The 23,042-nt window shown below is 41.7% G+C and overlaps 1 protein-coding gene across 1 annotated transcript in view; it reads left to right on the plus strand.

The window, feature by feature from the left end:
• The first annotated feature begins 3,504 nt into the window (after positions 1 to 3,504).
• catip (ciliogenesis associated TTC17 interacting protein) overlaps positions 3,505 to 23,042 on the plus strand; it is a 38,331-nt gene continuing 18,793 nt past the window's right edge. The window contains exons 1-5 of the mRNA XM_061935267.1: positions 3,505 to 3,728; positions 13,186 to 13,371; positions 18,159 to 18,214; positions 18,311 to 18,397; positions 22,748 to 22,915. Coding sequence (XP_061791251.1) covers positions 3,623 to 3,728; positions 13,186 to 13,371; positions 18,159 to 18,214; positions 18,311 to 18,397; positions 22,748 to 22,915 — 603 coding nt within the window. The 5' untranslated portion in view covers positions 3,505 to 3,622. The remainder of the gene's footprint in view (positions 3,729 to 13,185; positions 13,372 to 18,158; positions 18,215 to 18,310; positions 18,398 to 22,747; positions 22,916 to 23,042) is intronic.

The following is a 23,042-nucleotide window of genomic DNA, read 5'->3' on the forward strand; positions in this document are numbered from 1 at the left end:
ATACAAACTACAACTCACAAACACTTTAGAGTTAGGCTCCACCATCAGAATGTGTACTTAAACTTATAAAGATCACATGGATATTATTCAGTGAGTTGATTCACCAAAACTAACCTGTTATACAGGAGGAAAAAGCACACAGGACGTTTCAATTGTTCACAGACTGGTTGCGCTCATCAGAATGACAAGACACTTCCGGTCTGCAGGTGATAGCATTCAATTGGGAAGAAACGCCCCACTGCCCCCTACTGACCAATGTGAATACTGATAAATGTGGAATGACAGCTCCAAAAACGAATTCAAACCACAAAATAAAAAAAATAAATCAACACAAAAATGTGACACATTATGGGTGGGTCACATATGTATGTACAGTAGATGGCAGTATTGTCCTGTTTAAAAGTGTCACAACATTGCTGTTTACGGCAGACAAACTGCTTTACGGTAGACGAAATGCTGTTGTTGTGTGTTGTTAACGCACTGGGAGGACGTTAATGAAACTGCCGTACAATAAACCCACATAAGAAACCAAGAACTCGCCCTCGATCATTAGCTGTTTAAATTGTGGGAAAGCGGACGTGTGAACAGGTTGTCAACACGTCACTCAGGTCCGCATGGAGCTGGAGGGGGCGTGGCCTCCAGCTTCGCCTGAATTTCGGGAGATTTTCGGGAGAAAATTTGTCCCGGGAGGTTTTCAGGAGAGACGCTGAATTTCGGGAGTCTCCCGGAAAATCCGGGAGGGTTGGCAAGTATGCTCTGTCTCGTTGGAGATCTTCCTTTAATGATTACCTCCTGCTTCGATTGAAAGTCCAGTTTAGAAAACTGTTGTTGTCACTTCTTCTGCAGCCGAGTAGTCGCAAGAATGATCCCTGGGATCACGAGCGCCCTCTACCACCATGAGGCGGGAGTCATTTAATGACTCATATTTGACACACACAGCTATATTAATAAAACATTTTTACTGTTCGTTTTAGCATATTCAATAGCTTGGACCTAAAATCCTACTGAATAGCTCTTTATCTTCTTCCCTTTATGCGATTTTAAATTATTGAAATTAGCCTCCTCCATTTTGGAAAATGATGCCTTGAAAGATGAAGTGTCACTCGTGACGTGACGAGTTTGACCCGGCGGTAAAACGAGGCATATGCTAATTATTCTGCGAAACGAATTTGACCCGGCGGTAAAACGAGGCATATGCTAATTATTCTGCGAAACGAGTTTGACCCGGCGGTAAAACGAGGCATGCGCTTATTATTTTGCTAAACAAGTTTGACCCGGCAGTAATTCTAAGCATGCGCTAATTCTAAGCATGCGCTAATTATTTTGCGAAACGAGTTTGACCCGGCGGTAAAACGAGGCATGCGGATAATATATACCCGGCGGCAATTCAAGGAAATACGGCGCTCAAAGTTTGTACATCCACACGTACATTCACTGTACAAACATACATATAAACATACTGTACATATACAAGTACATATACATACATACACTCATGCACATAATCACGTTTCATCAAACATATATTAACGTTGTTGCCCTCGGGCAGGGGTCGGCAACCCGCGGCTCTGGAGCCGCATGCGGCTCTTTGATCAGTCTGATGCGGCTCAGCCGCATACACCCCTGCTACCACCAAACCCCGCCCCCACCCCAACCCTGCTCCCTCACACATCAACCCCCCCCCCCCCCCGCGCCCCCTCTGTGCGTCGGTTGAGGTGGGCGGGGGTGTATAATGTAGCCTGGAAGAGTTAGGGCTGCATGGGATTCTGGGTATTTGTTCTGTTGTGTTTATGTTGTGTTACGGTGCAGATGTTCTCCCGAAATGTGTTTGTCATTCTTGTTTGATGTGGGTTCCCAGTGTGGCGTATTATTAGTAAGAGTGTTAAAGTTTTTTATACAGCCACCGTCAGTGTAACCTGTGTGGTTGTTGACCAAGTATGCCTTGCTGTCACTTACGTGAGCAAGCTGAAGCCCCATACAACGTGTGGCTGGGCAGGCACGCTGATTTTAGTAGGCGCTAAATGCTGTACCATCACGGCACGTTCGAGAAAACAGTTGCCTTGACAATCGTAGTCTGCCGGAAAAATCGGGAGGGTTGACAAGTATGACGCTGTCAAGCGCCATTCATATAAAACCCGCGGGCCGCACTAACATTCAATTTTCATATTAAGGTGTGGGCCGCGTGTCTGAGACCCTTGGTTTATACATAGCACAAAGCAAGAAAAAAAACTTTGTATGCAGTGTTATTTCATTTTAAATTTCAAAAGAATTTTGTGGCTCCTATTGTTTTCTTTAATTTGTGAAACTGGTCAAAATGGCTCTTTGACTGGTAAAGGTTGCCGACCCCTGCCCTAGGGGAAACTGGGTAACACATGGCACACTGACAAAGCTTAACCTATTGCTACTATAACAATCTACAAGGTTAATATAGGTTGCTTCTCTTTCTTCCCCTCCATTTTTCTGCATTCTTTTGTATCTCTAGTTATCATTACGTATATGTATTGTTGCATTTGAACAACTGTATTGTTCATAATTGAGGTAAATTATTGGTATTGTTCATTATCAATAGTGATATTTCTATTGGTATTTGTATTGCTCCATTTGTAGTGCAATAATGTTTTATTGTCATTTCTGTATTATTATTTGTTTCACTAACTGCTTCTTTGCAGTCACTTTTACCATCATATTTGTACATATCCTATTTGCTGATGTTGCTCTATTGTTGTTGTTATTGTTGTGTTTGCTGTTGTTGTTTTTTTGTCTCTCTGTCTTGTCCCAACAAATTTAGCTGAACTGCACCAATTTTGTCAAGAGGAGTGGTCAAAAATTCAAGCAGAAGCTTGTGGATGGCTACCAAAAGCGCCTTATTGCAGTGAAACTTGCCAAGGGACATGTAAGCAAATATTAACATTGCTGTATGTATACTTTTGACTCAGCACATTTGCTCACATTTTCAGTAAATTCATAAAAGAAGCAAACTTCATGAATGTTTTTTGTGACCAACAAGTATGTGCTCCAATCACTCTATCACAAAAAAAATAAGAGTTGTAGAAAAAAGAAAAACTGCTCCGCCGCTCCCAGTCTGTGGAATGTTCTCCCTGACCACCTGAGGGCACCACAGACTGTGGATACTTTTAAAGAAGGCTTAAAAACCCTTCTTTTCTTTTTTTTCTTTTTTTAAAAAGCCTATTTTAGATATATGCATACTAGTTCTAGCTATTTGGCTGTTCCAGTTTTTATTTGTATTTATTTTTTATTATCTTTTTATTTTTATTTTTATTTTTTTAATACACTGTAGCACTTTGAGGTTGTTTACTCAATGTAACGTGTTTTTTTTTTTACAAATAAAATCTATAAATTATCGGAAACTCAAGACAGCCATGACATTATGTTCTTTACAAGTGTATGTAACTGAAGGTTCCAAATTACCCTGCCCGTTTACACGCTGTTTTACGGTACTCGAGCCGCGGTTGCCGCGGCAACGCCACTGTGACGTCACCGACACATAAAAAGGACCCCGTCCCAAAGACTCCTCGCATTTAAATGGCGGACACAAGTTGTTTGTCGTAACAGACTCCCTCTTGTTCACCTCAGGGAGCGTTGGTTTTCGACACAGGCTAGAATGGAGACGCTCCAAGGGGAGGAGAGGAGTGAGGAGACCGACACGGACAAGCCGAGTCCGGAGACGAGGGCCTCGGACGAAGCCATCGCTTTCATGTCAAGCATTGGTGAGTCCAGACTGGCACCACCACCACCTGTTGGTGGCACTTATCACTTAAACACGTCCTTTGCCAATTGTAAATACAATAGGATATTAGACTTAGACTTCCTTTTATTGTCATTCAAATTTGAACTTTACAGCAGTGGTTCCCAAACACCGGTCCGGGGACCGGTACCGGTCCGTGACGCCTTTGCTACCGGACTGTATTTTCTCCAACTTAACTCTGGCCTGTCCCACTAGACCCGGGGTGTCAAACTTGTTTTCATTGAGGGTCGCTTGTAACAGTAAATAATTAATACATTTGCCTACGAATTAAATATTGTACTTTTTTTTTTGACGTAAAGAGTAAAAATAATCTGCCGATTTGACCAGTTTTTTACAGAAAAAAACTGTCAGCTTAGTTACCTGACATTTACTGTAAAATATATGGTGTTATTTTATTTTTTATTTTATTTATTTTTTACAACATATTACTGTAAATAGAAACACAGTACTGCTGTTTAGTTTTATTTTGGTCACTCAACTGCCAGTTTTTTTACCAAAATAAAATAAGGGTTTTTAAGCCTTTTTTAAAAGCATCCACAGTCTGTGGTACACTCAGGTGGTTAGGGAGAGCGTTCCACAGACTGGGAGCGGAGGAGCAGAAAGCCCGGGTTTTCTTTTTTCTACAACTCCTATTTTTTGTGATAGAGTGGTTGGAGCACATACAGGTAAAAGCCAGTAAATTAGAATATTTTGAAAAACTTGATTTATTTCAGTAATTGCATTCAAAAGGTGTAACTTGTACATTATATTTATTCATTGCACACAGACTGATGCATTCAAATGTTTATTTCATTTAATTTTGATGATTTGAAGTGGCAACAAATGAAAATCCAAAATTCCGTGTGTCACAAAATTAGAATATTACTTAAGGCTAATACAAAAAAGGGATTTTTAGAAATGTTGGCCAACTGAAAAGTATGAAAATGAAAAATATGAGCATGTACAATACTCAATACTTGGTTGGAGCTCCTTTTGCCTCAATTACTGCGTTAATGCGGCGTGGCATGGAGTCGATGAGTTTCTGGCACTGCTCAGGTGTTATGAGAGCCCAGGTTGCTCTGATAGTGGCCTTCAACTCTTCTGCGTTTTTGGGTCTGGCATTCTGCATCTTCCTTTTCACAATACCCCACAGATTTTCTATGGGGCTAAGGTCAGGGGAGTTGGCGGGCCAATTTAGAACAGAAATACCATGGTCCGTAAACCAGGCACGTGTAGATTTTGCGCTGTGTGCAGGCGCCAAGTCCTGTTGGAACTTGAAATCTCCATCTCCATAGAGCAGGTCAGCAGCAGGAAGCATGAAGTGCTCTAAAACTTGCTGGTAGACGGCTGCGTTGACCCTGGATCTCAGGAAACAGAGTGGACCGACACCAGCAGATGACATGGCACCCCAAACCATCACTGATGGTGGAAACTTTACACTAGACTTCAGGCAACGTGGATCCTGTGCCTCTCCTGTCTTCCTCCAGACTCTGGGACCTCGATTTCCAAAGGAAATGCAAAATTTGCATGGTTGGGTGATGGTTTGGGGTGCCATGTCACAAACGTGGATTTTGTGACACACGGAATTTTGGATTTTCATTTGTTGCCACTTCAAATCATCAAAATTAAATGAAATAAACATTTGAATGCATCAGTCTGTGTGCAATGAATAAATATAATGTACAAGTTACACCTTTTGAATGCAATTACTGAAATAAATCAAGTTTTTCAAAATATTCTAATTTACTGGCTTTTACCTGTACTTGTTGGTCACAAAACCGGTATAGATCGGTTGGCCGTGCCAGCAACTTCAGGGTTCTAGGTTCGATCCCCGCTTCTGCCAATCCTAGTCACTGCCGTCGTGTCCTTGGGCAAGACACTTTACCCACCTGCTCCCAGTGCCACCCACACTGGTTTAAATGCAACTTAGATATTGGGTTTCACTATGTAAAAGCGCTTTGAGTCACTAGAGAAAAGCGCTATATAAACATAATTCACTTAATTAACAAATTTGCCTACGAATTTAAGATATTTTCCTTTCTTTTATTTTTTTTTTTATGTAAAGAGTAAAATAAATTTGCAAATTTGACCAGTTTTTTACAGAAAAAAAACATATTACTGTAAATGGAAACACAGTACCGCTGTTTAATTTTATTTTGGCTACTCAGCTGCCAGTTTTTTACCAAAATAAAATGTGGTGCCGTAAAATCATCAACCGTGGATTAAAAAATAAAAAATTAAAAAATTAAAAAAAGATAATAAAAAATGAATAAAAATAAAAGCGGGAACAGCCAAATAGCTAGAACTAGTATGCATATATCTAAAAAAAGAAAAAAGGCTTTTTTTTTTTTTTTTTTTTTTTTTTTTATAAAAGAAGGGTTTTTAAGCCTTTTTTAAAAGTATCCACAGTCTGTGGTACGCTCAGGTGGTCAGGGAGAGCGTTCCACAGACTGGGAGCGGCGGAGCAGAAAGCCCGGTTTTTCTTTTTTCTACAACTCCTATTTTTTGTGATAGAGTGGTTGGAGCACATACTTGTTGGTCACAAAACCGGTATAGATCGGTTGGTGGAGTGGCCGTGCTAGCAACTTGAGGGTTCCGGATTCGATCCCCGCTGCCGCCCATCCGAGTCACTGCCGTTGTGTCCTTCGGCAAGACACTTTACCCACCTGCTCCCAGTGCCACCCACACTGGTTTAAATGCAACTTAGATATTGGGTTTCACTATGTAAAAGCACTTTGAGTCACTAGAGAAAAGCGCTATATAAACATAATCCACTTCACTTCACTTACTTAACGAATTTGCCTACGAATTTAAGATATTTTCCTTTTTTTTTTTTTTTTTACGTAAAGAGTAAAAAAATCTGCCGATTTGACCAGTTTTTTACAGAAAAGAAAATGTCAGCTTAGTTGCCGGACTTTTACTGTAAAATATATGGTGTTATTTTATTTTTATTTTTATTTTACAACATATTACTGTAAATAGAAACACAGTACCGCTGTTTGATTTTATTTTGGCGACTCAGCTGCCAGTTTTTTACCAAAATAAAATACGGTACTGTAAAATCATCGACGGTGGATTTAAAAAACAAAACAAAAAAAAACTGACTGCTGGTAAAAAATTAAAATAAAAAGATAATAAAAAAATTAATAAAAACCGGAACAGCCAAATAGCTAGAACTTGTATGCATACATCTAAAAAAAAGGCTTTTTTTTTTGCTTTTTTTTTTTAAAGAAGGGTTTTTAAGCCTTTTTTAAAAGCATCCACAGTCTGTGGTACGCTCAGGTGGTCAGGGAGAGCGTTCAACAGACTGGGAGCGGCGGAGCAGAAAGCCCAGGTTTTCTTTTTTCTACAACTCCTATTTTTTGTGATAGAGTGATTGGAGCACATACTTGTTGGTCACAAAACCGGTATAGATCGGTTGGTAGAGTGGCCGTGCCAGCAACTTGAGGATTCCGGGTTCGATCCCCACTCCCGCCCATCCTAGTCACTGCCGTTGTGTACTTGGGCAAGACACTTTACCCACTGGCTCCCAGTGCCACCCAAACTGGTTTAAATGTAACTGAGATATTGGGTTTCATTATGTAAAAGCGCTTCGAGTCACTAGAGAAAAGCGCTATATAAACATAATTCACTTCACTTCACTTACTTAACGAATTTGCCTACGAATTTAAGATATGTTCCTTTTTTTTTTTTTTACGTAAAGAGTAAAAAAAATCTGCCGATTTGACCAGTTTTTTACAGAAAAAAACTGTCAGCTTAGTTGCCGGACTTTTACTGTAAAATATATGGTGTTATTTTTTTATTTTATTTTTTACAACATATTACTGTAAATAGAAACACAGTACCGCTGTTTAATTTTATTTTGGCGACTCAGCTGCCAGTTTTTTACCAAAATAAAATACGGTACTGTAAAATCATCGACCGTGGATTTAAAAAACAAAACAAAAAAAACCTGACAGCTGGTAAAAAATAAAAAGATAATAAAAAATAAATACAAATAAAAACTGGAACAGCCAAATAGCTAGAACTAGTATGCATACATCTAAAAAAAGGCTTTTTTTCTTTCTTTTTTTTTTAGAAAAGAAGGGTTTTTAAGCCTTTTTTAAAAGTATTCACAGTCTATGGTGCCCTCAGGTGGTCAGGGAGAGCGTTCCACAGACTGGGAGCGGCGAAGCAGAAAGCCTGGTTTTTCTTTTTTCTACAACTCTTATTTTTTGTGATAGAGTGATTGGAGCACATACTTGTTGGTCACAAAACCGGTATAGATCGGTTGGTTGAGTGGCCGTGCCAGCAACTTGAGGGTTCCGGGTTCGATCCCCACTCCAGCCCATCCTAGTCACTGCCGTTGTGTCCTTGGGCAAGACACTTTACCCACCGGCTCTGAGTGCCACCCACACTGGTTTAAATGTAACTTAGATATTGGGGTTCACTATATAAAGCATTTTGAGTCGCTAGAGAAAAGCGCTATATAAATATAATTCACTTCGCTTCACAGCTGAGTGGACAGAATTTTACTGTAAAAAAACAAATATTGGTCAGTTTTTTTTTCAACTTACAGTAATATGATGTAAAAAAAAAAAAAAAGTCCCTAAATTTTACAGTAAAATCTATTGATCATTTTTATAGTGTACAATTTGATGGATAACTTGATTCGAAACCATAAGTTAAGCAGATATTTAAGTATTTATTTGGATTTTGACCAACAAAGTTAAATAATATAATATTTGTTGCAATATCGTACATAATTTTTTTTCCCCCTGTCAAAGTAGGAAAAAAAACCCTAATACCATCCATCCATCCATCCATTTTCTACCGCTTGTCCCTTTTTGGGATCGCGGGGGGTGCTGGAGCCTATCTCAGCTGCATTCGGGCGGAAGGCGGGGTACACCCTGGACAAGTCGCCACCTCATCGCAGGGCCAACACAGATAGACAGACAACATTCACACACTAGGGACCATTGAGTGTTGCCAATCAACCAACCCCTAATACCTTTAGTAAGAAAATTAAAAATTAAAGAAAGAAAATATAAGGTAATTTATTGCCACATTATATTTCCAGGCTTTTGCCATATAAAATGACGTGGAGGGCCAGCTCTGAGTTGGACACCGGTGCACGAGACACACCAATGAGCTTGTTTATAGATGTACAATAAAACTCCTCATAGGAAATTGCCATTTGTCATAACTTTGTGACATAATACAATGCACATTAATGAACATATCAAATTAACTGGCTGGAATATAAAGACAATATAACATTAGGGGTGTAACGGTACACAAAAATTTCGGTTCGGTACGTACCTCGGTTTAGAGGTCACAGTTCGGTTCATTTTCGGTAAAGTAAGAAAACAACAAAATATAAATTTTTGGCTTATTTATTTACCAAACTTGCAAAATCTTCCACCAAAAATATTTTTCTTAGTGGAATATTTGATGTGAAGTAATGGGAACCTTGGATAGGTCAACAATTCATAATAACATTGATTTTGATTCAATATTATGTTTTGAGCAATGACAGTTTGAAAGAAAAAAAACCAGCTTTGTTTTATTAGTCAACATTGCAACTTTTTCTAAATTACATTTAACCTTTAAGCTTTTTTATTTATGTTTTTGTTTATTTTAATAGTATTTTTAGAATGTGCCGGGGGCCTTTTAAAACATTAGCTGTGGGCCGCAAATGGCCTCCGGGGCACACTTTTGACACCCCTGCTATAGATAATAAAAAATTAAATCTGATAAATCTATGGATAAAAAGCAGAGCCTGGCGACGCATGCGCGTTTATCATAACTCTCTCTCTCTCTCTGTCTCTGCCCCTCCCTCACCAATGCTGCTGCATGCACAATTTGTTTTGTTTTTAACCCCTTCTTAACCCTGAACGTACATTGAAAATACACGCAACCCTAACTCAAAATGCCGGACATTTGAAGCATTTAAGAAACTCCGCCCTGACAGCTCCGCAAAAGAGGACATGTCCGGTGAAAAGAGGACGTATGGTCAGTCTATCGTAGCCCGTTAGCTGCTAGCATGCCGTGTGTTGTGCCTCGGTGTGCATTGTTTACACAACGTGTGGTACGCTACTTAATATGTCCGTGTGGAAACTCGTTCGGTACACCTCCGAACCGAACCGAAACCTCCGTACCGAAACGGTTCAATACAAATACACGTACCGTTACACCCCTATATAACATACATCCATAAACGTGGATGCATATGCAAAAGTGCAATATATTTATCTGTACAGTAATCTATTCATTTATATCTGCACCTTATTGCTCTTTTATTAATCACTATAACGAGCAAATGCAACAAAAATTTTCAGTGGTCCCCAACCTTTTTTTGCACCACGGACCGGTTTAATGTCGGCATTATTTTCAGGGTCCGGCTTCCCACTTGTGAAATATACAATTCACTATAATGCTGGATTAGTGGGAGCCCTGGGCTTGTTTCTTGGCAATGAAATGCTGATGGAAATCAGCCTTTGGCTACAATCTTGTCACATTTATTGGAGACTTAAACTTGCTTTTATTGTCATTCAAATGTGAACTTTACAGTACAGATAAGAACGGAATTTCGTTGCATTAGCTCGTTGTAGTGCAGGATACAAAAGCAATAAGGTGCAGATGCTGTCATGTCGGTGATTGGTGGTCTGAGGAACCCGGAGGAAAGAAACCACCGCAATAACATACATACATAAACATGGCTGCATATGCAAACGTGCAATATATTTATCTGTACAGTAATCTATTTATTTATATCTGCCATACTTGCCAACCCTCCCGAATTTTCCGGGAGACTCCCGAAATTCATCGCCTCTCCCGAAAACCTCCCGGGACAAATATTCTCCCGAAAATCTCCCGATTTTCAGCCGTAGCTGGAGAGGGCGTCCAGCTCCATGCGGACCTGAGTGAGGACAGCTAGTCTTTTTTCCTCGACGGGAGGACAACAGGGTGACAAGAACTAAATCATCCAGACGAGTGATAAATTGTATTGTTATGTTTATCTTACCTAAAAATAAATATATTTATTAATAAAAAAAATAAAAAAAACGAAATACATTTTTACTATATTTTGCTAAAAACATCAAAATTAATTGTATTTTTATTTGTATTTTTTCTGACTCCTTATTACATCCAGCCATAAAATTATACATTAAAATAAACATATTTGAAATAATTGATTTTAAATGATCATAATTCATTTAAAATGACCATATTTAATTATTAAAATAATTGCTTGTTTATCAACAACTTTAGCATTTCATTCATTACATTTTGAAGCAGTATGGGGGAAGTACCTTTGGATTGGCAGACCGGGGTGGTGGTTCCTCTCTTTAAAAAGGGGAACCGGAGGGTGTGTTCTAACTATCGTGGGATCACACTCCTCAGCCTTCCCGGTAAGGTCTATTCAGGTGTACTGGAGAGGAGGCTACGCCGGATAGTCGAACCTCAGATTCAGGAGGAACAGTGTGGTTTTCGTCCTGGTCGTGGAACTGTGGACCAGCTCTCTACTCTCGGCAGGGTCCTTGAGGGTGCATGGGAGTTTGCCCAACCAGTCTACATGTGCTTTGTGGACTTGGAGAAGGCATTCGACCGTGTCCCTCGAGAAGTCCTGTGGGGAGTGCTCAAAGAGTATGGGGTTTCGGACTGTCTGATTGTGGCGGTCCGCTCCCTGTATGATCAGTGTCAGAGCTTGGTTCGCATTGCCGGCAGTAAGTCGGACACGTTTCCAGTTAGGGTTGGACTCCGCCAAGGCTGCCCTTTGTCACCGATTCTGTTCATAACTTTTATGGACAGAATTTCTAGGCGCAGTCAAGGCGTTGAGGGGATTTGGTTTGGTGGCTGCAGGATTAGGTCTCTGCTTTTTGCAGATGATGTGGTCCTGATGGCTTCATCTAGCCAGGATCTTCAGCTCTCACTGGATCGGTTCGCAGCCGAGTGTGAAGCGACTGGGATGAGAATCAGCACCTCCAAGTCCGAGTCCATGGTTCTCGCCCGGAAAAGGGTGGAGTGCCATCTCTGGGTTGGGGAGGAGATCTTGCCCCAAGTGGAGGAGTTCAAGTACCTCGGAGTCTTGTTCACGAGTGGGGGATGGAGTGGATCGTGAGATCGACATGCGGATCGGTGCGGTGTCTTCAGTAATGCGGACGCTGTATCGATCCGTTGTGGTGAAGAAGGAGCTGAGCCGGAAGGCAAAGCTCTCAATTTACCGGTCGATCTACGTTCCTATCTTCACCTATGGTCATGAGCTTTGGGTTATGACCGAAAGGACAAGATCACGGGTACAAGCGGCCGAAATGAGTTTCCTCCGCCGGGTGGCGGGCCTCTCCCTTAGAGATAGGGTGAGAAGCTCTGTCATCCGGGGGGAGCTCAAAGTAAAGCCGCTGCTCCTCCACATCGAGAGGAGCCAGATGAGGTGGTTCGGGCATCTGGTCAGGATGCCACCCGAGCGCCTCCCTAGGGAGGTGTTTAGGGCACGTCCAACCGGTAGGAGGCCACGAGGAAGACCCAGGACACGTTGGGAAGACTATATCTCCCGGCTGGCCTGGGAACGCCTCGGGATCCCCCGGGAGGAGCTGGACGAAGTGGCTGGGGAGAGGGAAGTCTGGGCTTCCCTGCTTAGGCTGCTGCCCCCGCGAGCCGACCTCGGATAAGCGGAAGAAGATGGATGGATGGATGGACATTTTGAAGCTCTCAGAAGCCAAGTTATGTTATATTCCTTAAGATTTATTTATGCAAGTTTGAAGTATCAATTATCTAAACACAGTTTTGTTTGCATATTTTCAGGATGTAGATATATATATATATATATATATATATATATATATATATATATATATATATATATATAAATAATGATAAATGGGTTGTACTTGTATAGCGCTTTTCTACCTTCAAGGTACTCAAAGCGCTTTGACACTACTTCCACATTTACCCATTCACACACACATTCACACACTGATGGAGGGAGCTGCCATGCAAGGCGCTAACCAGCACCCATCAGGAGCAAGGGTGAAGTGTCTTGCTCAGGACACAACGGACATGACGAGGTTGGTACTAGGTGGGGATTGAACCAGGGACCCTCGGGTTGCGCACGGCTACTCTCCCACTGCGCCACGCCGTCCCTTATATGTATATGTATATGTATGAAATACTTGACTTGGTGAATTCTAGCTGTCAATATACTCCTCCCCTCTTAACCACGCCCCCAACCCCGCCCCACCCCTGACCACGCCTCCCACCTCCCGAAATCGGAGGTCTCAAGGTTGGCAAGTATGATATATGCACCTTATTGCTCTTTTATCCTGCACTACAACGAGCTAATGCAACGAAATGTCATTCTTATCTGTACTGTAAAGTTCAAATTTGAATGACAATAAAAGGAAGTCTAAGTTTATTGTATTTTAACTTTGATGCTCAAGTCAGATTCATTTATGTGGCAGAGCCCGCGGAGCTGCCAAAGTGCGTGTTCGCGGATTCCCTGGTGACCGTGTCCGAAGGCGGTCGAGACTTGGGAAGGTTCTGCATCTCCGTGGAGTTTGCCCGCAGAGCCCGGCGGCCGTGTATGCTGCTGCACGCCCAAAGCCAGGGGGCCATCGACGACTCCCCCTGCGGAACAACCGTGACAGGTGAGGCGTCCTGCACCTATGGATGACCGACGACACGTCATTCGCCGTAATTGAATAACCATTTTAATGAAGGTTCAATCATCAATCAATCGATCAATGTTTACTTATATAGCCCTAAATCACGAGTGTCTCAAAGGGCTCCATCCTCGGCTCAGATCCCACACCAGGGCAAGAAAAAACTCAACTCAATGGGATGACAATGAGAAACCTTGGAGGGGACCACAGATTTTATTGACATAGCCCAAGTATGTTCGTCAGTTTTCCGGTTTTCTACAAACACATTCTATAGCGTTGAGGTCCAGCCTTTAGGAAGACCATTGTACAAACCCTGTTTCCATATGGGTTGGGAAATTGTGTTAGATGTAAATATAAACGGAATACAATGATTTGCAAATCATTTTCAACCCATATTCAGTTGAATATGCTACAAAGACAACATATTTGATGTTCAAACTGATAAAAAACTTTTGTTTTGCAAATAATCATTAACTTTAACAGTTTCCCAAAAAATGCCCAGTCTTTCACAAGAAAGGATGGGGCGAGGTACACCTCTTTGTCCACAACTGCGTGAGCAAATAGTCAAACAGATTAAGAACAACGTTTCTCAAAGTGCAATTGCAAGAAATTTAGGGATTTCAACATCTACGGTCCATAATATCATCAAAAGGGTCAGAGAATCTGGAGAAATCACTCCACGTAAGCGGCATGGCCGGAAACCAACATTGAATGATCGTGAGCTTCGATCCCTCAGACGACACTGTATCAAAAACCGACATCAATCTCTAAAGGATATCACCACATGGTCTCAGGAACACTTCAGAAAACCACTGTCACTAAATACAGTTGGTCGCTACATCTGTAAGTGCAAGTTAAAGCTCTACTATGCAAAGCGAAAGCTATTTATCAACAACATCCAGAAACGCCGCCGGCTTCTCTGGGCCCGAGATCATCTAAGATGGACTGATGCAAAGTGGAAAAGTGTTCTGTGGTCTGACGAGTCCACATTTCAAATTGTTTTTGGAAATATTCGACATCGTGTCATCCGGACCAAAGGGGAAGCGAACCATCCAGACTGTTATCGACGCAAAGTTGAAAAGCCAGTATCTGTGATGGTATGGGGGTGTATTAGTGCCCAAGACATGGGTAACTTACACATCTGTGAAGGCACCATTAATGCTGAAAGTAACATACAGGTTTTGGAACAACATATGCTACCATCTAAGCGCCGTATTTTTCATGGACGCCCCTGCTTATTTCAGCAAGACAATGCCAAGCCACATTCAGCACGTGTTTCAACAGCGTGGCTTCGTAAAAAAAGAGTGCGGGTACTTTCCTGGCCCGCCTGCAGTCCAGACCTGTCTCCCATCGAAAATGTGTGGCGCATTATGAAGCGTAAAATACGACAGCTGTTGAACGACTGAAGCTCTACATAAAACAAGAATGGGAAAGAATTCCACTTTCAAAGCTTCAACAATTAGTTTCCTCAGTTCCCAATCGTTTATTGAGTGTTGTTAAAAGGAAAGGTGATGTAACACAGTGGTGAACATGCCCTTTCCCAACTACTTTGGCACGTGTTGCAGCCATGAAATTCTAAGTTGATTATAATTTGCAAAAAAAAAAATAAAGTTTATGAGTTTGAACATCAAATATCTTGTCTTTGTAGTGCATTCAATTGAATATGGGTTGAAAATGATTTGCAAATCATTGTATTCCGTTTATATTTACATCTAACACAATTTCCCAACTCATATGGAAACGGGGTTTGTAGAACCTTCAGCAGCCCTTATTCTAACATGTAAGTAATGTACACTATACATACTGTATGTATGATCTTGTACACAAAAGGACAGCCTGTAAGGCAAAAACAGTCCTTTAGACCTACAAGTACCGACAAAAACTTGGTCTATGTAGATGGTGTAACACAAGATATAAAACAAAACACCATGAAATAAATCTGATGGGCGAGTCTGGGTTTGGAGGTTGCCAGGAGAACGCTACATTTCGGACTGAATTTGGCGGAGGAGGTATCATGGTGTGGGGTTGTTTTTCAGGAGTTGGGCTTGGCCCCTTAGTTCCAGTGAAAGGAACTTTGAATGCTCCAGGATACCAAAACATTTCGGACAATTCCATGCTCCCAACCTTGTGGGAACAGTTTGGAGCGGGCCCCTTCCTCTTCCAACATGACTGTGCACAAAGCAAGGCTGTAACATAACAAAATGTGTAAAAATAAATACTTTCCCTGATCCATCCTTTTTCTACACCACTAGTCCTCATTAGCGTCACATGGGTGCTGGAGCCCATCCCAGCAGACTTGGGGTTGCACCCTGGACTCGTCGATAGTCGGTAAGGTCGGCAACCCGCATGTGAATATTTAGCCTCATCGTTGTGACGCCCGTCGTATGAGTTTTATTTTATTTTTTTGAAAAATGTGTATTTTTAAAACTAGTTCTATAATTTATGACTGTCTCTCAGGCCGTGAATGTGACCTGACTGGTGATTGGGATGAGTGCGAGGAAGGGAAAGAGGGAGCTTGTGTGAGAGAGACATAGGACTGTGAGGGAGGGACCCTCGTGGTAATAAAAGACAGCATAGAAATAATACTAAAATAAACATATGACCTGTGTTATGTTTGCGGTTCCCAGAGGGGGAAAAATGTCTCTTTTAATAGTAAAGGTTGATTTAGAGTTACCTATTAACCTAACCTAACATGCCTATTTTTGGACTACGGATGGTCAGAAACGAGGACACATAACTGTCCTGCGTACATACGGGGCGTGGCTTGAAGGGATTAGATGCATTTTTAAATAAGTAATATGGATGGTATAATCCAGTGGAACCTTGATCTTCCAACGTTATTGGTTTTTCAACATGGTTCGCCAACCAAAAGGTTTGTATAATGAAGCAGAGTTCCCCTGCATATAGTCTGGTGTGGATGGACTTGACTGGCCTGCACAGAGTCCTGACCTGAACCCGATAGAACACCTTTGGGATGAATTAGAACTGAGACTGAGAGCAATGAAAAGTCCGTCACAATGAAAAGATTAGGTTTAGTAAAGGATAAAATGCTTTATTGACTTATATTATTTCAGGGCTTTCGCGGGCCAAATCTGGCCCTCGGGCGTTGAGTTTGACACCTGTGCTGTAGAAGGTCCTCGCTGCACAACAATGGTTAGGAAACACTAGTGGAGGCAGATGATAGAAAACAACTGCAGGAGGAAGAAGAAGAGAATTGCAAAAAAAGGTCGCATTGACGTTTAGAGTCACATCTAAAAAGATCACATTCCAAATAGATTCAGACCTCTTCCTGATGTGCCCCAAATATGATGCAAAAAAGATCAAATTTCACTTTGGAACATTCCGGCTGGCAGGAAAATATCCGATTTGGTGTCCAGTGTAAACAAAGCCAATGAATGTACCATTACACCTTGCAGTGTATAGTCTCAATAAAAACACGATAAAATGTCTAATCCAACTCTTGTTTTAAAGGCCTACTGAAATGCGATTTTCTTATTCAAACGGGGATAGCAGGTCCATTCTATGTGTCATACTTGATCATTTCGCGATATTGCCATATTTTTGCTGAAAGGATTTAGTAGAGAACATCGACGATAAAGTTCGCAACTTTTGGTCGCTGATAAAAAAAGCCTTGCCTGTACCGGAAGTAGCAGACGAGTAGCGTGACGTCACAGGTTGTGGAGCTCCTCACATCTGCACATTGTTTACAATCATGGCCACCAGCAGCGAGAGCGATTCGGACCGAGAAAGCGACGATTTCCCCATTAATTTGAGCGAGGATGAAAGATTCGTGGATGAGGAAAGTGAGAGTGAAGGACTAGAGGGCAGTGGGAGCGATTCAGATAGGGAAGATGCTGTGAGAGGCGGGTGGGACCTGATATTCAGCTGGGAATGACTAAAAGAGTAAATAAAGACAATACATATATATACTCTATCAGGCACAACACAACCAGGCTTATATTTAATATGCCACAAATTAATCCCGCATAACAAACACCTCCCCCCTCCCGTCCATATAACCCGCCAATACAACTCAAACACCTGCACAACACACTCAATCCCACAGCCCAAAGTACCGTTCACCTCCCCAAAGTTCATACAGCACATATATTTCCCCAAAGTCCCCAAAGTTACGTACGTGACATGCACATAGCGGCACGCACGTACGGGCAAGCGATCAAATGTTTGGAAGCCGCAGCTGCATGCGTACTCACGGTACCGCATCTGCGCATCCAACTCAAAGTCCTCCTGGTAAGAGTCTCTGTTGTCCCAGTTCTCCACAGGCCAATGGTAAAGCTTGACTGTCATCTTCCGGGAATGTAAACAAAGAAACACCGGCTGTGTTTGTGTTGCTGCAGCCGGCCGCAATACACCGCTTCCCACCTACAGCTTTCTTCTTTGCTGTCTCCATTGTTCATTGAACAAATTGCAAAAGATTCACCAACACAGATGTCCAGAATACTGTGGAATTTTGCGATGAAAACAGACGACTTAATAGCTGACCGCCATGCTGTCCCAAAATGTCCTCTACAATCGGTGACGTCATCCGCTGACGTCATCATACCGAGACGTTTTCAGCAGGATATTTCGCGCGAAATTTAAAATTGCACTTTAGTATTGGCATGTGTTGCAATGTTAAGATTTCATCATTGATATATAAACTATCAGACTGCGTGGTCGGTAGTAGTGGGTTTCAGTAGGCCTTTAAATGTTATTAGACTGTACATGTATGTGTACCTAATATATATATTTGTTTACATCTTGCATGTAAGCCTACCTCACTGCTGACCTGGAAGTGCTGGAGGAAGATTACCACGAGTATGTTAAGGCAGGTCACTGAATTGTTTTTTCCAAGCACAAACTTTTTTTTTTGATGCCACGCTTCTCCTGTATTGCATGTAAACACATGTGCATGCCTGTTCAGCTCGAGGGCCACCTTGTGGACAAACGCTGTCACATGGTCCAACGAGGCGGGAAGACGAAGATCGATAAAGTCACCACAGTTGGAACGGTGAGATGCGGGAAGGATTTTGCAACCAAACACGCCCGAGACATACAGTGGTGGTCAAATGTTTGCATACACTTGTAAAGAACATAATGTCATGGCTGTCTTGAGTTTCCAATCATTTCAACAACTCTTATTTTTTTGTGATAGAGTGATTGGAGCACATACTTGTTGGTCACAAAAAATCATTCATGAAGTTTGCTTCTTTTATGAATTTATTATGGGTCTACTGAAAATGTGACTTGGTCAAAAGTATACATACAGCAATGTTAATATTTGGTTACATGTCCCTTGGCAAGTTTCACTGCAATAAGGCACTTTTGGTAGCCATCCACAAGCTTCTGCTTGAATTTTTGACCACTCCTCTTGACAAAATTGGTGCAGTTCAGCTAAATTTGTTGGTTTTCTGACATGGACTTGTTTCTTCAGCATTGTAAATGGTAAATGGGTTATACTTATATAGCGCTTTTCTACCTTCAAGGTACTCAAAGTGCTTTGACACTATTTCCACATTCACCCATACATTCACACCAGTGGTTCTTAAAGGGGAACATTATCACCAGACCTATGTAAGCGTCAATATATACCTTGATGTTGCAGAAAAAAGACCATATATTTTTTTAACCGATTTCCGAACTCTAAATGGGTGAATTTTGGCGAATTAAACGCCTTTCTAATATTCGCTCTCGGGGCGATGACGTCACGTTGTGACGTCACATCGGGAAGCAATCCGGCATTTTCTCAAACACCGAGTCAAATCAGCTCTGTTATTTTCCGTTTTTTTGACTGTTTTCCGTACCTTGGAGACATCATGCCTCGTCGGTGTGTTGTCGGAGGGTGTAACAACACGAACAGGGACGGATTCAAGTTGCACCAGTGGCCCAAAGATGCGAAAGTGGCAAGAAATTGGACGTTTGTTCCGCACACTTTACCGACGAAAGCTATGCTACGACAGAGATGGCAAGAATGTGTGGATATCCTGCGACACTCAAAGCAGATGCATTTCCAACGATAAAGTCAAAGAAATCTGCCGCCAGACCCCCATTGAATCTGCCGGAGTGTGTGAGCAATTCAGGGACAAAGGACCTCGGTAGCACGGCAAGCAATGGCGGCAGTTTGTTCCCGCAGACGAACGAGCTAAACCCCCTGGATGTCTTGGCTCACACCGTCAAGAGAAGAATATCGACCCTAGCTTCCCTGGCCTGCTGACATGAGGGTATGTCTACAGAATATATTAATTGATGAAAATTGGGCTGTCTGCACTCTCAAAGTGCATGTTGTTGACAAATGTATTTAATATGCTGTAAACCTAGTTGTTAGTTTCCTTTAATGCCAAACAAACACATACCAATCGTTGGTTAGAAGGCGATCGCCGAATTCGTCCTCGCTTTCTCCTGTGTCGCTGGCTGTCGTGTCGTTTTCGCTTGCATACGGTTCAAACCGATATGGCTCAATAGCTTCAGTTTCTTCTTCAATTTCGTTTTCGCTACCTGCCTCCACACTACAACCATCCGTTTCAATACATTCATAATCTGTTGAATCGCTTAACCCGCTGAAATCCGAGTCTGAATCCGAGCTAATGTCGCTATAGCTTGCTGTTCTTTCCGCCATGTTTGTTTGTGTTGGCTTCACTATGTGACGTCACAGGAAAATGGACGGGTGTATATAACGATGGTTAAAATCAGGCACTGTGAAGCTTTTTTAGGGATATTGCGTGATGGGTAAAATTTTGAAAAAAACTTCGAAAAATATAATAAGCCATTGGGAACTGATTTTTAATGGTTTTAACCATTCTGAAATTGTGATAATGTTCCCCTTTAACCTGGGTTCGATCGAACCCTAGGGGTTCGGTGAGTCAGCCTCAGGTGTTTGGCGGAGCCTCCGCCGCGGAGGTCAACACACACCGACTCATCGTGTGAATAAAAACTTCTCCCTATCGACGTATTATGGATAAGCTCAAACAATGTTCCCTCTAATTTTCCATCTGTGTGAGCAAACGTAAAAACTCCTTGAGCATTCAGTGGAGCACATGTGAGCGACGTCAGACGTGCACATGCACTGTGGCCACACCAGCAGCACACCTGTACCAAACCTGATGAAATAACAAGTTAAATGTTTTATTATTATAATCAAATGACAGCAGTCATTTCCATGATATTATTTTCTAATATAAGTGTTTTGGCCCACTTACAATGACAATAACAACAAATATTGTTTTTCATGGGTAGTATTGTACTAGTATTGTATGTCTGGGTGGGGGTTACTGTTTTGGAAATAATTTGTACCCCTTTCAGATATCGCATTTAGTTCCCATTAAAACATTCACATGTTGCACAATGAGATGTAAACATGGGATCATGTGTACATTCCTGTAACTTTCTGTTTGTAAAATATATCTTTATTAGTATTTCTTTAATATAATAACATAATTTCATGATTAATATTTATAAATTAAGATTAAATTAAGAAAAAAACATTTTTATTTTTCACTACAGAAGGGTTTGGTGAATGCACATATGAAACTGGTGGGGTTCGGTACCTCCAACAAGGTTAAAGAACCACTGATTCACACACTGATGGCGGGAGCTGCCATGCAAGGCCCTAACCACAACCCATCAGGAGCAAGAGTGAAGTGTCTTGCTTAAGGACATGACGGACGTGACTAGGTTGGTAAAAGGTGGGGATCAAACCAGGAACCCTCAGGTTGCTAGCACGGCCACTCTCCCAACAGCGCCACGCTGTCCCCACACGATGTCCACACGTTTAAGTCAGGACTTTGGGAAGGCCATTCTAAAACCTTCAATTCTAGCCGGATTTAGCCATTCCTTTACCACTTTTGACGTATGTTTGAGGTCATTGTCTTGTTGGAACACCCAACTGCGCCCAAGACCCAACCTCCGGGCTGATGATTTTAGCTTGTCCTGAAGAATTTGGAGGTAATCCTCCTCTTTCATTGTCCCATTTACTCTCTGTAAAGCACCAGTTCCATTGGCAGCAGAACAGGCCCAGAGCATAATACTACCACCACCATGCTTGACGGTAGGAATGGTGTTCCTGGGATTAAAGGTCTCACCTTTTGTCCTCCAAACATATTGCTGGGTATTGTGGCCAAACAGCTCAATTTTTGTTTCATCTGACCACAGAACATACACACACACACACACACACACACACACACACACACTTTTCAGAACTAACTGGGGGCATTTTTCTTGCTAAATGGGTTGCAATTTTGAAAGAAATAAAAAATGGCCCACTTGCAACTGCAGTTCTTGACTCCATATTATTTAATGCAAAAAGCTCTTACAAGCAATTCATTTGTCATCAAAACCCTTTTTGAAATTAATTTTAAACTCAAATACCTTCTTGTCACCTTGACTAGTGACTGCAAAGCACTTTGTTGGCATATAATATGATAATAATCAAATATGAAAAGGCCCATTGTTTTTGAAATGTTGTTAGGGTGCTGGTAGACTGTGATCATCTGACCACAGAACTTTCCTCCAGAAGGTCTTATCTTTGTCCATGTGATGTCAGATGAAACAGAAACGGAGCTGTTTGGCCACAATACCCAACAATATGTTTGGACGAGAAAAGGTGAGGCCTTTAATCCCAGGAACATCATTCCTACCGTCAAGCATGGTGGTGGTAGTATTATACTCTGGACCTGTTTTGCTGCCAATGGAACTGCTGCTTTACAGAGAGTAAATGGGACAATGAAAAAGGAGGATTACCTCCAAATTCTTCAGGACAAGCTAAAATCATCAGCCCGGAGGTTGGGTCTTGGGTGCAGTTGGGTGTTCCAACAGGACAATGACCCCCAAACACACGTCAAAAGTGGTAAAGGAATGGCTAAATCAGGCTAGAATGAAGGTTTTAGAATGGCCTTCCCAAAGTCCGTGTGGACAATGCTAAAGAAACAAGTCCATGTCAGAAAACCAACACATTTAGCTGAACTGCACCAATTTTGTCAAGAGGAGTGGTCAAACATTCAAGCAGAAGCTTGTGGATGGCTACCAAAAGCGCCTTATTGCAGTGAAACTTGCCAAGGGACATGTAAGCAAATATTAACATTGCTGTATGTATACTTTTTTGACCCAGCAGATTTGCTCACATTTTCAGTAGACCCATAATAAATTCATAAAAGAAGCAAACTTCATGAATGTTTTTTGTGACCAACAAGTATGTGCTCCAATCACTCTATCACAAAGAAATAAGAGATGTAGAAATGATTAGAAAGTCAAGACAGCCATGACATTATGTTCTTTACAAGTGAATGTCAACTTTTGACCATGACTGTATTAACGCAAAATTGATCGTGTTGTAACGAGTTGTGTTGTGTGTATGTGTGTCTAGGAAGTGACAAAGGAGAGTGTTTCCTTTTCCACATCGGCCTTGAGAGGGCTCATAACTGAGGGTTCCAACTTCCTGCTCATGCGTCTTATTGCTTTGAGGAAGAAAGTCCCGGAGCACTTGGCCTTCATCTGCTTTGACCAGAAATTACGCATCGTCCGCACGACCTTTGTAAGTGACTACGAACTTACTTTTGGACATTTTAGCTACAGTACCTCGGTTTTTGTTAGTAATCTGTGTCAAAGGGTCCAAGAAAGACCGTAAAATACTGTTCGGACACTCGATTGCAGGAAAGAGT

The sequence above is a fragment of the Nerophis lumbriciformis genome, linkage group LG03, assembly GCF_033978685.3.
Source record: "Nerophis lumbriciformis linkage group LG03, RoL_Nlum_v2.1, whole genome shotgun sequence".
Lineage (NCBI taxonomy): Eukaryota > Metazoa > Chordata > Actinopteri > Syngnathiformes > Syngnathidae > Nerophis > Nerophis lumbriciformis.